The sequence below is a fragment of the Hypanus sabinus genome, chromosome 3 (genome assembly GCF_030144855.1).
Source record: "Hypanus sabinus isolate sHypSab1 chromosome 3, sHypSab1.hap1, whole genome shotgun sequence".
NCBI classification, from domain to species: domain Eukaryota; kingdom Metazoa; phylum Chordata; class Chondrichthyes; order Myliobatiformes; family Dasyatidae; genus Hypanus; species Hypanus sabinus.
Window position 1 is genome coordinate 83,092,176 of NC_082708.1, and position 16,794 is coordinate 83,108,969.

The window sequence follows — 16,794 nt, forward strand, 5'->3', positions numbered from 1 at the left end:
AGAGGGAGAGAACAGGTTACAGGAAAAAGGGACTGATGGGAATGCTCAAGAGCTGGCACTGAATTAAATGGGCCAAATGGCCTATTTCCATGTAAACAATAACTAACATTATTTCCAAAGGGGAAATAAAATCTCTCATCTTAACTTGCATGTGCCTAAAGAAACTTCTGCCTTTCTACTAATCCAAACTTGAACTGCAAAGTTGTCCAAAGTGCATAGCAGTAAAACATATGACTTCCCACATTCATGACAGCTACTGAATGGCAGTTGCTTTGTTTAAAAAAAAGATGGCCTAAATTTGACCCAACATCCCATGTAAAAATAATTTGAGCTTTTTTATTTAAAATAGCTTGTTTATTGCTGGTCATAAAAATTCTGCATATTTCTTTGACATTGACTGATCTAATAACGAGAAACACTGTCAATTTAGGTCCACACAACTGAACTCATTATATGCTTAAAAATACCCTTAAAGAGTAAGACCATATATTTTGGATATATACCTCAAGAATGGTTGAAAAGTGATAAATATTTAAAGAATATACTGCTGGTGGCTGGTAAAAAGACTCTTACCAGGAGAAAGTTATCACAGGAGAACCCAACTTTAAACTTTAAATGCTTGGATGGAAATTACAATGGACATTTACAAAATGGAGAAGATAACAGTATCTGTTAATCATAAGTTGGAACAATTTGATTCATACTGGGAAAAATGGTTTAACTACATAACACCTCATAGGCCTGATTTTATTCTCACAAATCAATATGTTGTAAAGAAAAGGACCACTCCCTACTTGTACAGTTTTCTCCTTTTGCTTGTTCTTTCTTTCCACTCTTTTCTATAAGTGTATACCTCAGATAAATATTATAACCATATAACAAATACAGCACAGAAACAGGCCATCTCGGCCCTTCTAGTCCGTGCTGAACGCTTACTCTGACCTAGTCCCACTGACCTGCAGTCAGTCCATAACCCTCCATTCCTTTCCTGTCCATATACCTACCCATTTTTTTAAAAAAATGACAATATCTAACCTGTCTCTACCACTTCCACTGGAAGCTCGTTCCACACAGCTACCACTCTCTGAGTAAAGAAGTTTCCCCTCATGTTACCCCTAAACTTTTGCCCCCTAACTCTCAACTCATATCCTCTTATTTGAATCTCCCCTACTCTCAATGGAAAAATCCTATCCACATCAATTCTATCTATCCCCCTCATAATTTTAAATACCTCTATCAAGTCCCCCCTTAACCATTTATGCTCCAAAGAATAAAGACCTAACTTGTTCAACCTTTCTCTGTAACTTAGGTGCTGAAACCCAGGGTACATTCTAGAAAATCTCCTCTGTACTCTCTCTATTTTGTTGACATCATTCCTAGAATTCGGTGACCAGAACTGTATGTGGAGATTTGTGGCAAATATGACTATATGATATATATGCACAATGTCTGAAATACATCTTAGGGAAATGTTTGATTGATGATGAACTTCAATAAAAAATAAATTACAAAAAATGCATGAATAATTTATAATATGATGACAATATCAGATGAATTCTCAACCTCAAGTCAAAGCACCTTGTGGCTGATCCACTAGGAAAGGGCAATTCTGGATTGGGTGTTGCATAATGAACCAGATTTAATTATGGAGGTGAAGGTAAAGGAACTCTTAGACGACAGTGATCATAATATGATAGAATTCACCCTGCAGTTTGAGAGGGGGGAAGGTAACATCAGATGTGTCAGTATTACAGTGGAGTAAAGGGAATTGCAAAGACAAGAGAGAGGAGCTGGCCAAAGTTAGTTGGAAGGAGACACTCTCAGGGAATATCGAAGAACAGTGATAGCTGGGGTTTCTGGAAGTATTTCAGAAGGTGCAGTATAGATACTGCAAAGAAGAAATATTCTAAAGGGGGGGGAATGAAGGTAGCTGAAGAGATTGTGGCGGCATTAGTAGTTATCCTTCAAGAACCACTGGATTCTGGAATGGTTCTGGAGTACTTGCAAATTGCAAATGTCATTCAACTCTTTAGCAAGGGACAGAAGCAGGAGAAAAGGAACTGATAGGCCTGTCTTCAGTTGATTGGGAAGACGTTGAAGTCAATTATTAAGGAAGAGGTTTCAGGATACTTGGAAGCACAGGATAAAGTCGACCAAAGTCAGATTGGTTTCCTTAAGGGGAAGGATTGCGTGACAAATATGTTGGAATTCTTTGAGGAAATAACAGGCAAGAAAGAACACTTACACACAGCACAGGAAAAGGAGCTTTGGACCAGCTAAAAAGCAAATCAAAAACACCCAAACCTTAATCCCTCCTACCTACACAACGTCCATATCTCTCCACCTTCCTCACGTTCATAAACAAAGCAGAGTTGGTGCAAGTTGTTTACTTAAATTTTCCGTGGGCCTTTGATAAGTTGCTGCATATGAGGCTGCTTAACAAGAGCCCATTGTATTACAGGAAAGATACAAGCATGGATAGAAGATTGGATGAATGGCAGAAGACAAAGAGTAGAAATAATAGAGTGCCCCTTCTTGTTGGGCTTTGTCACCAAGTTTGCGGATGATATGAAGATAGGGTGATGGGCAGGTAATGTTGAAGTAATAGGGAACTTGCAGAAGAATTTAGAAAGATTAAGAGAATGAGCAAAAAAAAAGTGGCAGACAGAATATAGTGTAGGAAAGTGTATGGTCATGCACTTTGGTAGATGGAATAAAGGTGTAGACTATTTTCTAAATGGGGAGGAAATTCAAAAAGCAGAGGTGAGAAGGGAATTCTTGTGCAGGATTCCCTAAAGGTTGACTTACAGGCTAATTTGTGATAGGGAAGGCAAATGCAATGTTAGCATTTACTTTGAATAGACTAGAATACAAAAGCAAGGATGTAATGCTGAGGCTTTATAAGGCATTGGTCTAAGAAAAGATGTACTGGCATTGGAGAGGGTGCAGAGGAGTAGCACGAGAGTGATTCTGGGAATGACATGGGTAATGTATCAGGAGCGTTTAATGATTCTGGGCCTGTACTCACTGGAGCTAGAAGAATGAGGGGGGATCTAATTGAAACCTATCGAATTTTGGAAGTCCAAGAAAGAGTGGATGTGGAGAGGATGTTTCTTATTGTGGGGGAGTCGAGGACCAGAGGGCACAAATTCAGAATAAAGGGATATCTATTTAGAACAGAGATGAGGAGGAAATTCTCTAGCCAGAAGGTTGGAATCTGTGGAATTCAATGAATACCACTTGATATATTTAAAGTGGAGGTTGATAGGTCCTTGATTAGTCAGGATGTCAAAGATTATAGGGAGAAGATAGGAGAATGGGGTTGAGAGATAAGAAATCAGCCATTCTGGAATGTTGAGCAGATTCCTTGGGCTGAATTCTGTTCCTATGCTTGATGGTCTTGTGGTCTAATATTCATCTAGAACCCAAGGTTGTTAGAAGGGCTAACGAAAAGTTCAATAATGATGCATATTTGCAAGAGAAATGGATGATTCATGTGCTCTGGTTTTGCCTTGATATGACTTACTTTTACAGTCTTAAGGATCAACATAATCTGACAGCCTGCATTTTGCACAAAGTTCTACTTCCACTTTTCAGAAAATAGTGAGGCAGCAGGACCTGAATTCTACAGGAGTGTTGGACAGTTAATGGGTACTGCAGTCATGTCACCGAAGTCATTTCCTCCATCAGCTAGGGAACACTCAGGAAGTTATTTTCAAAATCATTTACAGACACTAAGTGGAACTCAGCTGGCATCAACCAAATACAACATGCCCTAAATCATTAATTCATTATACACAGCTCTCTATTCCACACGCTGGCCTCTATACAATATTTCCAGGCCTTTGGCTCCTTCCTAGCTGGCCTGCCTCAACATATGGAGAATGTCAGATACTGATGTAAACTGTATCTCCTCACAGTGATTTATGTCCTGATTTCTTCCAAAGACCCAAGAAGAGTTCTGACACAATATGTACTTGATCAACAGCAACACAACCAAAAGAAAAGGTTCTGTTTTTAGAAAGGTTACTTCAAATGTGAGAGACAGAACGAGTTGAAAAAACAAGTCTTACCAGGAGTGAGTCATAATTTAGAGAGGCCATTGTAGCAGTGGGCCAGGGTTAAAGTGGTTAGACTTTGAAGCCAAAGCCTTTGGTGAGAATGAGCTCGTGCAAGCACAGATAGAGATTCTAAACAAGCCCTCTTTTTTTCTATTAGTACATAGTTTGTATGCCAAGAATGTGTCCAGAATTTATGGCATGTTCTTTGCATGAGATGTGGGAGCTCTGGGAGACCTCCAGTCTCCCTGATTCCTCCATCTGCACACAGTGCATCAAGTTGCAGCTCTTCAAAAATCAAATTAAGGAACTGGAGCTATAGCTCAATGACCTTCAGCTCATATGGGAGAATGAGGTGATAGATGGGAGCTACAGTGATTAGGCAGCCAGTGCAAAGTCCCCCTGTGGCTATTCCCCTCAGAAATAAGTGGACCACTTTGGACATCATTGGGGGAAGATGACCTACCAGGAGGAAGCCACAGTGACTCAGGTTCTGTGGCTCAGAAAGGAAAGGGGGAGTAGAGGAGTCCAGTACTGATAGGGTATTTTATAGTTAGAGGAGCAGACATAAGGTTCTGTGGATGTGAAAATGACAACTGGGAGGTATTTTAGACTATAAGACCACAAGACATAGCAGCAGAATTAGGCCATCTGGCCTATCAAGTCTGCTCCTCCATTCAATCATTGCTGATCCTTTTTTCCCCTCCTCAGCTCTATACCCTGGCCTTCTCTCCGTAACCTTTGATGCCGTGTCCAATCAAGTACCTATCAAGCTCTGCACTAAATACACCCAATGACCTGGCCTCCACAACAGCCTATGGTAATAAATTCCACAAACTTATCACCCTCTGGCTAGTGAAATTTCTCTGCATCTCTGTTTTAAATGGACGTACTCTATCCTGAGGCTGTGACCTCTTGACCTAGACTTCCCCACCAGGGGAAACACACTTTCCACATCTACTCTGTCTAGGCCTTTCAACTTTTGAAAGATTTCAATGAGATCTCCCCTCATCCTTCTAGATTTCAGTGAGTATAGACACAGAGCTATCAAATGTTACTGGTATGATAATCTTTTCCTTCCTGGAATCATCCTTATGAATCTCCTCTGAAGCCTTTCCAATGCCAGTGCATCTTTTCTTAGATTAGGAGCCCAAAATTGATCACAATACTCAAGGTGAAGCCTCACCATCAAATCCCTGGTCTAGTATTCTGGACCTCTTGAAATGAATGCTAATATTGCATTTGCCTTCCTCACCACTGACTCTACCTGCAAGTTAACCTTCAGGGTATTTTGTACAAGGACTCCCAAGCCCCTTTGCATCTCAGACTTTGGGATTTTCTCCCTGTTTAGACAACAGTCTGCACATTTATTTCTTCACCAAGTGCGTGACCATGCATTTTTCAACATTGTATTTCATTTACCACTTTCTTGCCCATTCTCCTAATCTGTCTATGTCCTTCTGCAGCCTCCCTGTTTCCTCAACACTACCTGTCCCTCCACCAATCTTTGTATCATTTGCAAACTTGGCAACAAAGCCATCTATTCCATCATCTAAATCATTGATATACAGTAATGGTTGCCAACCCGTCGATCGCGATCGACTGGTCAATCTTTGAGACTTTCTCAGTAGATCCCAAAAAAAAAAGAAAAACAAATGTACAAATACTGCTGAGAGATTGTTTCCAGGTTGCGGGGTTTTAGTTCCGTTCTTTCTGCCCAGTGCGCATGTGTGTAGGTCCCCCGCCACGCACTACACAGTGTAATTCAGTGGTCCCCAACCACTGGGCCGTGAGGAGACAATGAGTCAGCTGCATCTTTCTTCATTCCCTGTCATGCCCACTGTTGAACTTGAACCCACGAGGTCATCAGTTGCCTAAATGCCGTGACACCCTCGCACCAGGGATCACCGGCCGCCTAGCGTGGCTAGCGGGAAGTGCCGTTGCTACTGGCCTGGAGCGTGGACAGATGGGCGCTGCCTCTAAACCTGGTTACCACACCGAATGTTTGTGGGGAACCCAGTGCTAAGATATTCGCAGACGATCTAATTCAGGCTCAGTGTTCCGTAAGTATCAGAGCAGCTACCGCGCTGCGACCTACAGAAACAAACTTTTGTCCGCCTATAGATCCTACGGGGGGGGGGGGGCGGGCGTCCTGTCACACTCCTCGCTCGGTCGCTCTCTTTGGACTGCGACTGCCGCGGCCCCAGCAAGGGGACTTCCGGCCCTGAACTTGTCATCTCACCCCACCCACGACCAGCTGCACTTGGCCAAGGCGTCTGGGAGGCTGTCTAATGAGGCAACAAAGCCCTCAAAACTTGAGTCCAAGCACCCTGCACTTAAAGACAAATCCATTGAGTTTTTTTCCAGTGGAAACAAACGTGAGCAAGCGTGACAGCAGGTAAATGTTGAGAGCAGTGAAAAATAAATTGCGGAATAGACTAGACATAAGGAACCTGCTTTGGGTATGGCTGTATTCTGGTCGTGTTTAACCCCCCCCCCCCCCCCCCCCATCCCCAGCCGGTCCGCAAGAATACTGTCAATATTAAACTGGTCCATGGTGCAAAAAAAAGGGTGGGTACCCCTGGTGTTTATACATTATTTCTACTTCCGGGTTGCGGGGTTTTATTTCTGCTCTTTTCTGCCCCAATGCACATGCATGTAACTAATCGTTCTAGGGTTGATCTCGCCTTTCACTAAAGGCCGAGGTAGGGGATCTTGGGCTTAAAAAGGTTAGTGACCACTAATATACAGCATAAAAAGCAGCAGTCCCAACGCTGCCCCCTGCGGAACATCACTAGTCACTGGCAGCCAACCAGACAAGGATCCTTTTATTCCCACTCGATGCCTCCTACCAATCAGCCAATCCTCTAACTACGTCAGTAACTTTCCTGTAATATAATGGGCTCTTAACTTGGTAAGCAGCCTCATGTGCGGTACCTTGTCAAAGGCCTTCTGAAAGTCCAAATATACAACATCCACTACATCTCCTTTATCTCTCCTACTTGTAATCTCATCAAAGATTTTCCAACAGGTTCGTCAGGCAAGATTTTCCCTTAAGGAAACCAAACTTACTTTGTCTTATCTTGTCCTGTATCACCAACTACTCCATAACCTCATCCTTAACAATTGACTCCAACATCTTCCCTGCCACTAAGGTCAGGCTAACTGGTCTCTAATTTAATTTCTGTTGCCCTCCTCCTTTCTTAAAGAGTGAAGTGACATTTGCAAATTTCCAGTCCTCTGGCACCATGCTAGAGTCCAATAATTTTTTTGAAAGATCATTACTAATGCCCCTACAATCTCTACCGCTACCTGTTTCAGAACCCTTTAGTGCAGTTCATCTGGCCTGGGTGACATATATACCCTTAAGTCTTTCAGGTTTTTGAACACCATCTCCCTTGTAATAGTAACTGCACTCACTTCTCTTCCCTCACACCCTTCAACATCTGGCACACTGCTAATCTTCCACAGTGAAGACTGATGCAAAATACTCCTTTAGTTCTTCTGCCATTTCCTTGTTCCCCATTATTATTTTCACGCCTCATTTTCTAGCATATTCACTCTCAGCTCCCTTAATTTTTTTATACTTGAAAAAGCTTTTGCTATCCACTCTGATATTGTTCGCTAGCTTGTTTTCACATTTCATCTTTTCCATCCGAATGAGTCTTTTAGTTGCTCTCTGTGGGTTTTTAAAAGCTTCCCAATCTTCTGTCTTCCTGCTAATTTTTGCTTTGTATGCTCTCTCTTTGGCTTTTACATTAACTTTGACTTTCCTTGTCAGCCACGGTTGTACTATTTTGCCATTTGAGTATTTCTTTGTCTTTGGAATACATCCAACCTGCATCTTCCTCATTTTTCCCCAGAAACTCATGCTTGCTGTCATCCCTGGCAGCATCTCCTTCCAATCTCCAATCTCGTACCACTGTAATTTCCTTTACTCCACTGAAATACTGCTATGTCAAACCTTACTTTCTCCCTATCAAATTTCAAGTTGAACTCAATCATATTGTGATCACTGTCTCCTAAGGGTTTTTTTCCCTTCATCTCCCTAATCGCCTCCGGTTCATTCCATAACACCCATTCCAGTATAACTGATCCCCTAGTAGGCTCAATGACAAACTGCTCTAAAAAGCCATCTCATAGCATTCAACAAATTCACTCTCTTAAGATCCATTACCAACCTGATTTTCCCAATCGACCTGCATGTTGAAATCTCCCATCACTACCATAACATTCCCCTTTTGACACACCCGTTCTATTTCCTGTTGTAATCTGTGGACCACACCCCAGCTACTGTTGGGAGGCCTGTATATAATTGCCATTAGAGTCCTTTTACCCTTGCAGTTTCTTAACTCAACCCATTAAGATCCAACATCTTCCGATCCTATGTCACATCTTTCTACTGATTTGATGCCATTATTTACCAGTAGAGTCACACCACCCCCTCTGTCTACCTTCCTATCCCTCTGAAACAATGTGTAACCTTGGACATTCAGCTCCCAACTACAAACATGATTCAGTGATGGCCACAGCATTATACCTGACAATCTGATTCACAGGTGCCAGGGTCAGGGATGTCTTGGATCGAGTCCACAACATTCTAAAAGGCAGAGGGTGAGCAGCCAAAAGCTGTGGTGATTACTGGTTCCAATGACACAGGTGGAAAAAGGGAAGAGGTCCCAAAGACAGAATATAGGGAGTTAGGTTGAAAGCTGAAAAGCAGGACCTCCAGGGTAGTAATCTCTGGATTGCTGCCTGTGCCACTTGTCAGTGAGGGCAAGAATAGTTTGAGTTGGCAGATGAATGTGTGGCGGAGAAATTAGTACAGGGACAGGGTTTCAGATTTTTGGACTATTGGGATCCCCTCTAGAGAAGGTATGGCCTGTACAATAAAGAGGTTACACCTGAACCTGAGGGGGAACCAATATTGTTGCAGGCAGGTTAGCTAGAGCTGTCGGAGAGTGTTTGAGCTAATTTGGCAGGTGAATGGGAACTAGAGTTATAGGGCAGAGGATGGGGCAATTGTTACACAATTAGCTACAGTATGGAGTGAGACTGTGAGGAAGGACAGGCAGATGATAGGGCAAAATTGCAGTCAGTAGGTTGAGCTGAAGTGTAACATGCGGCAAGACTGAAAAGGGCAATAAACACATGACTGAAGGTGTTATATTTGAATGCAGGCAGTATATGGAATTTGGTAGATGATATTATAATGCAGTTAGAGATAGTCAGGTATGACTTTGTGGCATCAGTGAGTCGTGGTTGAAAGAAGATCATAGTGAGAGCTTAATATCCGAGGATATACAGTGTATCAAGATGACAGGCAGTAGTGGGTTGGGGGTGGGTGAGGGTGGCTCTGTTGGTAAGATATGAAATCAAATCCTCAGAAAGAGATGACTTGGATCGAAGATCCTTGTGGGTAGAGTTCAGAAACTGCAAGGGTTAAAAGACCTTGATGGGAGTTGCATACGGGCCTCCAAATAGTAGCAAGGTTGTGGACTACAAAATACGATGGACGATAGAAAAGGCAATTTTGGATTGCGTATTACGTAATGGACCAGATTTGATTAGGGAGGAACTCACAGAAGGTAGTGGTCATAATATGATAGAATTCACTCTGCAGCTTGAGGGGGAGAAGATAAAGTCAGATGTATCAGTGTTACAGTGGAATAAAGGGAATTACAGAGGCATGAGACAGGAACTGGCCAAAGTTTATTGCAAGTGGGCACCAACTGGGACGATGGCAGAACAGCAATGGCTGGAATTTCTCTGGCAATTCAGAAGGCACGGGATAGATACATCCCAAAGATGAAGTAGTATTCTAAAGGGAGGATGTGTCAACTGTGACTGACAAAGACAGCATCAAAGAAAAAGAGAGAGCATGGTTAATTAGCAGGCCAAGTGAAGTTCCCTGGGCCAAGCTGGTGTCATGCAGGGTACACAAATGGCTGCAGAGGCACAGCAGAGTCAGAAACTGGAGGACAAGGATTTTAATAAAAGGATGAACATTTCCAAAATCAAGACCACTTTAGAGAAGGAGTTGGTGTAGAGCAGAAAACTCAGTGGAGGTAACTGAATGGATTGAAGTTGGGATCAGGACAGCAGCCACAAGTACAATTAAATGGAGTGCAAGCATTCAGAAGAGGGGTACACGTTGCGTGTGTCAGTATTTGTGTGTGGATCACAAAAGGAAACCATGGATAATTCTTAGAAACATCGACACCATGGTATGAACAACCAACTTCATTAGAGGAAAAAGGTGCAATTCTCAGCAAGAGGCGATAACATCACTGCATTACATGCCGGTCAGTGCCTGCGAACAAATTCCTCTGCTTAATTTCTGTGGTTACACACATGTTGGTTTACTTGAGCCAAATAGATGGTGGATGCTTCGTAGTTTAAAACCCCCAAGCAGCAATGAACATTACACTATACGAGACTTGCACACTGGTCACACAAGAACATCGGTGACAGAGGAGCAAGTGCACCTGCCATCCAATAAGGGCTGGTCTTGTGTTTCAGCGCGCCTTTCTTGTATTAATTTTGTAACCCTCAATGCCCTTAGTATTTAAAGATATATCAGTACTTGTGTTGAATATGTTCAATAAATGAACAACTACAGCCCTCTTGGGTACAAATTTCCAAAGATTCACCATGTATAAAGAGTTCTTTTTTTGGTCCTGAATGGTTTCTCCCTTACTTAGAGATTTTAACCTCTAATTCTAGACACTCTGAGCTGGGGAAACATTTTCCTATTTACATTGTCAAGCCCCATAAGAATTTTATATTTTCAATGTGATGATCTTGCATTCTTATGATGACAGTATACAGTATTCTCACTCTGCTGATTCTCTCCGTTACTACAAATCCACCACCCCAGGAAGAAATCTGATAAAGTTTTATTGCAGTCCTCCAACCCAAGTATATCTCCTCACTCTGGGAGACTAGCCCTGTACATGATATTCCAGGTTTGATCTCAAGTTGGCATCACATAGCTTTTCAGGATGTATGGAGACTAATATCATAGATGGCTTGGCAGTGATTTGTCCATGTGGAACTTGTAAGTGCAGTTATGAAAGATTTAAGCCAAAAAGAAACATTGGGCATTTTGTATACCATATAATGGATTAGAATTCCAGAACTTAAATAAATTTTGAATGTTAGCAGAAAGAAATAATGGCCCAGGGTATCCTGGTACCCAGCTGTCTCCTCTCATTTTTAGTGGAAACTACCACGACAAGGCTGGCTCCAACATCACGGCAAGGCTACTCAGGGTGAATGGGTTTCTATTATGAATAGCATTACATCAGGTCCATCCTCTGAAAGTCTGAAAGGCAGTTGACAAAGCCCTAATCCCCATCTTCCCCAGCTGATAATTAACTGTGTGCTTCTAATTAACCTACATTCTACAAACTATCCAACAAGCATAGTTAATAGTAATGATCAAAGACGGATCTCAATATCATGTAGTAAGAATCGGTTTCAAAAAGGATATGTCTTCATTTACAAGTTTCATCCATTCCTTTGATGAATCCATTTTATCAGTAAAATGTACTTGTATGACCGTCAATGAAAATGGAACATTTATTGCCCAGTTTGACTGTTTGCTCTTGAAATCCAGATATAACATATTTTAACAGCCAGTGATACTGGAATCTTGCATCAAGACAATCCCAATATAAATATGCAAGTTTTACGAATTAAAGGTTGAAGAGTGAAGTCAATCAGTTCGATAATCAGTTCTATTTTGACATTTATGACTGTTCCATTTATAAAATTCAAGTGGTCAGATAATGAAAATATAAAAGTCATACAAACACTGTTTTGGAGGTAGAAAAATGAATCTCTGCCTGAGACAAGAAAACAACAAGGGGAAAAAGTAGTCAATTTGAAATTGCTCTGAGTTACCTCACAAGAAAGAAAAAGTGCACTTAAAATTATTCATAACACTAGGACGCTTCAAAGCACAATGCAAGTATTTAAGATAAAGTCACTAATGCACTGTGGGAAACTCAACAGTCAAGATGACAGACCTGTTTCACACCAATGCAAATTCAAAGAACAGTAGAAGCATGGTGCAAAGAAGAATGAAGAGCCATAGAACATAGAATAATCCAGCACAATACAGGCTACACTACTCCAGACTGTACTCCTCCAGAAGTGACAGACAGAGCTCAATCTGAAAAAGTGTAGTGATAGGTTGAACCTGAAGGCAGAGTACAGGGTTAAGGGCAGGATTCCTAACAGCGTGGAGGAACAGAGGGATCTTGGGGTCCTTGTCCATAGATCCCTCAAAGCTGATGTGCAAGTTAATAGAGTAGTTAAGAAGGCATTTGGAGCATTGGCTTTCATTAGTCAGGGGATTGAGTTCAAAAGCCACAAGTTAACATTGCAGCTCTATAAAAATCTGGTTAGACCACACGTGGAACACTGTATTCTGTTCTGGTCACCTCATTATAGGAAGAATGTGGAAGCTTTAGAGAGTGTAGAGGAGATTTATCAGGATGCAGCCTGGATTACAGAGTAGGTCATATGAGGACAGGTTAAGTGATCTCAGACTTCTCCCTTTGGAGCGAAGGAGAATGAGAGCTGAGTTGATAGAGGTGTAATATGATAAGAGGAATTGATACAGTGGCCAGCCAACACCTTTCTCCCAGGGCAGAAATGGCTTATATGTGAGGCATAATTTTAAGGTGATTGCAGGAAAGAATGGGGGTGGGGGTGGGATGCCAGAGGTAAGTAAAGTTTTTTGTTTTTTTCCCCTTTGCACAGACAGAGGTGGGTTCATGGAATGTACTACCAGGGAAGGTAGTAGAAGTAGAGACTTCAGAGGCAATTAAGAAACTCTCAGGTAAGTACATGGACAGCACAAAATGAGGAAGGGAATTGTCAAATTGATCTTGGAGGTTAAAAGATTGGCACAACATTGTGAGCCAGAGGGCCTGTACTGTTCTATGTTCTGTAAACCCTTTACCTGTCACCAATCACTGTTGACTCAATGGTCACATGAAAATCTACCAGATTATCACCTCTGAGTAACCTGGCTGCCGTCAGGCAGGTAATACAAAATGTACATGTCAGCAGCGTTAAGGTACAGATTCTATTCACACACACTAGACTGGGTCAAACACTGGCCAACTGGCCAATCACATCTACCTGAGAACTACTTCATGTGGATACTTGAGGAGACTCAAACCAATTTTATGAAAGACTTGCCTTTTCTTTTCTTGTTCTGTTCCAATGATTCGCTAGCTACCTCCTGCTGTGCAGTTTCCTCCATCAGTATAATCTCTTCCGCATTCTCTAGCACCTCAGGAACTCCATCTGCCCGCACAGAGATGTGTGTGATGGGAGCTGTGATCACCCCACTTGCTGATGGCATGAACATTTGAGCTGGAGTTTGTGGAAACAAAGTAAAAGAAAATTCAATTAACACATCTATTCTGTACTTTAATTACACAGAATTTCCTGAATAAATTTGTCACAGCAAATTGAACAGTTGCACTGAAAGGTATTGACAACATATCAAAAATATTCTGACATCAACATATTACACAAAATACACAATTCACTCTGGAGAGGAAGCACCACTTCAAAATAAAACTAATCTGCACCATGTTACCCTTACTTATGCATAATCTTCTACATATTTAGGACCTATAAATCACTGCAGACCTTGTAGGAGTGCCTGACAGAGGGTAACTCATCTCTTCTGTCTCATCATTCAAGCCCCCTTTCTTTTTTTCAATAACCTGGCAGAGACGATAGCAGAGCAGCAATGGCTGGAATTCCTGGAAGCAATTCAGAAGGGACATGACATATACATCCCAAAGAGGAAGAAGTATTCTAAAAGCAAGATGACACAACCGTGGTTAACAAGAGAAGTCAAGGATAACATAAAAGATAAAGAGAGGGCCTATAATAGAGCCAACGTCAGAGAATTGGGATGCTTTAAAAAAAAAACAACAGGAGGCAACTAAAAATGTCATTAAGGCAAACATGGAATTTGAAAGTAAGCTGGACAGTAATATTGAAGAGGACACCAAAAGTTTCTTCAGAAACATGAAGTGTAAAAGAGAGTGGAAAATGATGCTGGAGAGGTAGAACTGGGGGACAAAGAAATGGCGGATAAACTGAATAAGTATCCAGCATCTGCAGATTTCCTCGTGTAAGTATTTTGCATCAGTCTTCACTGTTGAAGACACGAGCAATATGGTGAAAGTTCCAGGTGTCAGGAGTTATGAAGTGTGCAAAGTTGCTATTACTAAAGAGAAAGTTCTTGGGAAACTGAGAGGTCTGAAGATAGATAGGTCACCTGGACCAGATGGTATACATCCCAGGATTCTGAAAGAGGTGGCTGACAAGATTGTGGAGCCGTTCCTAATGATCTTTCAAAAATCACTCGATTTTGGACTGGCTCTGGAAGACTGGAAAATAGCAAATATCACTCCACTCTTTCAAGAAGGGAAAGAGGAAGAAGAAAGGAAATGGTTTTGGGATTTTTGGATGCACATGATAAAATAGGCCATAGTCAGCATGGTTTCCTCAAGGGAATTCTTTGAAGAAATAACAAGAAGGATAGACAAAGCAGAATTGATTGATGTTCTGTACTCGGATTTTCAGATGGCTTTTGACAAGGTGCCACACATAGGCTGCTTAACAAGCTAAGAGTCAATGGTATTACAGGAAAGATTCTAGCATGGATAAAGCAGTGGCTGATTGGCATGAAGCAAAGAGTGGGAGTAAAGGGAACCTTTTCTGGTTGTCTGCCAGTGACCAATGATGCTCCACAGGGATCTGTACTGGGACTGATTCTTTTTACATTATACGTCAATGATTTGGATGATGGAATTGATGGCTTTGTTGCAAAGCTTGCAGATGATATGACGATAGGTGGAGGGGGCATGTAGTTTTGTGGAAGTAGAGAGGCTACAAAAGGACAAACAGATTAGGAAAACTGGTAAAGAAATGGCAGATAGAATACAGTGTCGGCGAGTGTATAGCCATGCACTTTGGTAGAAGAAATGAAAGGGTTGACTATTTTCTAAATGGAGAGAAAATACAAAAAAACTGAGGTGCAAAGGGACTTGGGAGATTCTCTAAAGATTAATTTGCAGGTTGAGCCTGTGGTGAGGAAGGCAAATGTAATGTTAGCATTCATTTCAAGAGGATTAGAATATAAAAGCAAGGATCTAATGTTGAGACCTCACTTAGAGTATTGTGAGCAGTTTTGGGCCCCTTATCTTAGAAAGGATGGGCTGAAACTGGAGAAGGTTCAAAAGAGATTCACAAAAATGACTCATGGATTGAATAGATTGTCATATGAAGTGAGTTTGATGGCTCTGGGCCTGTATTCACTAGAATTCAGAAGAATGAGTGGTGACCTCACTGAACCTTATTGAATGGTGAAAGGCCTTGATAGAGTGGATGTGGAGGGGATGTTTCCTATGGTGGGATAGTTTAAGACCAGAGGATACAGCCTCAGAATTGAGGGCTGTCCTCTTAGAACGGAGATGAGAAGGAATTTCTTTAGCCAGTGAGTGATGAATCTGTGGAATTCTTTGCACAGGCAACTGTGGAGGTCAATTCTTTTTGTATATTTAAGGCAGATGTTGATAGATTCTTGATTGGTCAGGGCACAAAGGGAAATGGGGAGAAGGCAGGATATTGGGGCTGAGAGGAAAATTGGCAGAAATAAGTTGGACATTAACAGTTCTGAGCATAATGATGCAGTAATGCAAATTAAAGACTTAAAGATCATAAAGTGGATTGCAGCAAACACCACAACTTGGTCTCTGTTAAAGCTTTGTCTGGAAGGGGAAATCTCTTTAGCAATGTGTGTACAGTTACACCAAGAACCATGGACAGAGCTGTAGGAGTAAGTGAGGATGCAAAGGAGATGGGACAGGTGATAGGTTCTTAACTGTTCCTCCTCCAGACTGCCTCCAAAGTTAATGGAATGTACGAAGAATAAAACAGTATTCAGACTAATAGGTGTACAATGGTCCTTACAGACAGTGGGACAAGGAACTGTCAGGGATGTTTGACTATGAATCTTGGTCTGCTGTTTGGAAGTTAAGATAGACACATCCTTTCTAACAATAAAGATCAGTAATCTAATTGGCTTTATTGTTTCACTGGTAATCCACTGCTATTAATAATCTTCATATTTAGCAGATGTACAGACTGTACTGAAATAGCACTCACTTATTCTCCTTTCTTCTGTGGCAGGACTAGGTGAGTCCATGTTAAGCAGAGCCTCGGCAGCCTCAATTGTTTCCATGGATTCATCTCCATTCTGACAGGAAGCCTCCACTGCAGCCAATCAGAAACACGGAAAACATTACGGTCACAAAACCTGACAAATTCCTAGCACAAGATAATACTCTCAGTGAAGGTGGAATCTCTTTCTGTAATCTGGCAATCCAATAAAAGCAATAAACATCTTGAGTGTATACCTGAATATATTTCATTGCCAAAGTGAATGGTGGACTGAATAATTTTGATAGTTTATTTACTGTTTTATTCAAGGGTTTGTTCAATAGATTAAAATGCTCGTGATGCAATGACCAAAGTTTCTATTTAAAACATTCATGCAAATCCAGTCAAAGAACTTGATTATTTCAAATCTTCCCATAGAATTGTCTGATTGTAGAGCTAACACTACCTCATCAATTCCAACTTATCCAAATTCTCTAACAAATAGATTGCAATACAAAAGCCTTATTGTTATCCC

At 41.4% G+C, this 16,794-nt stretch overlaps 1 protein-coding gene and 1 long non-coding RNA gene across 8 annotated transcripts in view; one reads left to right on the forward strand and one right to left on the reverse strand.

Moving 5' to 3' along the window:
• The window catches only part of LOC132391489 (uncharacterized), a 32,008-nt gene extending 15,587 nt beyond the window's left edge, over window positions 1–16,421 (forward strand). Inside the window, exons 3-4 of the long non-coding RNA XR_009511243.1 lie at window positions 12,831–12,909; window positions 16,290–16,421. This is a non-coding gene — a long non-coding RNA (uncharacterized LOC132391489). The remainder of the gene's footprint in view (window positions 1–12,830; window positions 12,910–16,289) is intronic.
• The window catches only part of LOC132391484 (ETS-related transcription factor Elf-1-like), a 165,898-nt gene that overhangs the window by 16,801 nt on the left and 132,303 nt on the right, over window positions 1–16,794 (reverse strand). For all 7 annotated transcript variants that reach the window (XM_059964743.1, XM_059964747.1, XM_059964742.1 and 4 more), the window contains 2 exons: window positions 16,266–16,373; window positions 13,275–13,451 (listed from right to left, as the gene is read on the reverse strand). In XM_059964743.1, the coding sequence (XP_059820726.1) occupies window positions 13,275–13,451; window positions 16,266–16,373 (285 nt within the window). The remainder of the gene's footprint in view (window positions 1–13,274; window positions 13,452–16,265; window positions 16,374–16,794) is intronic.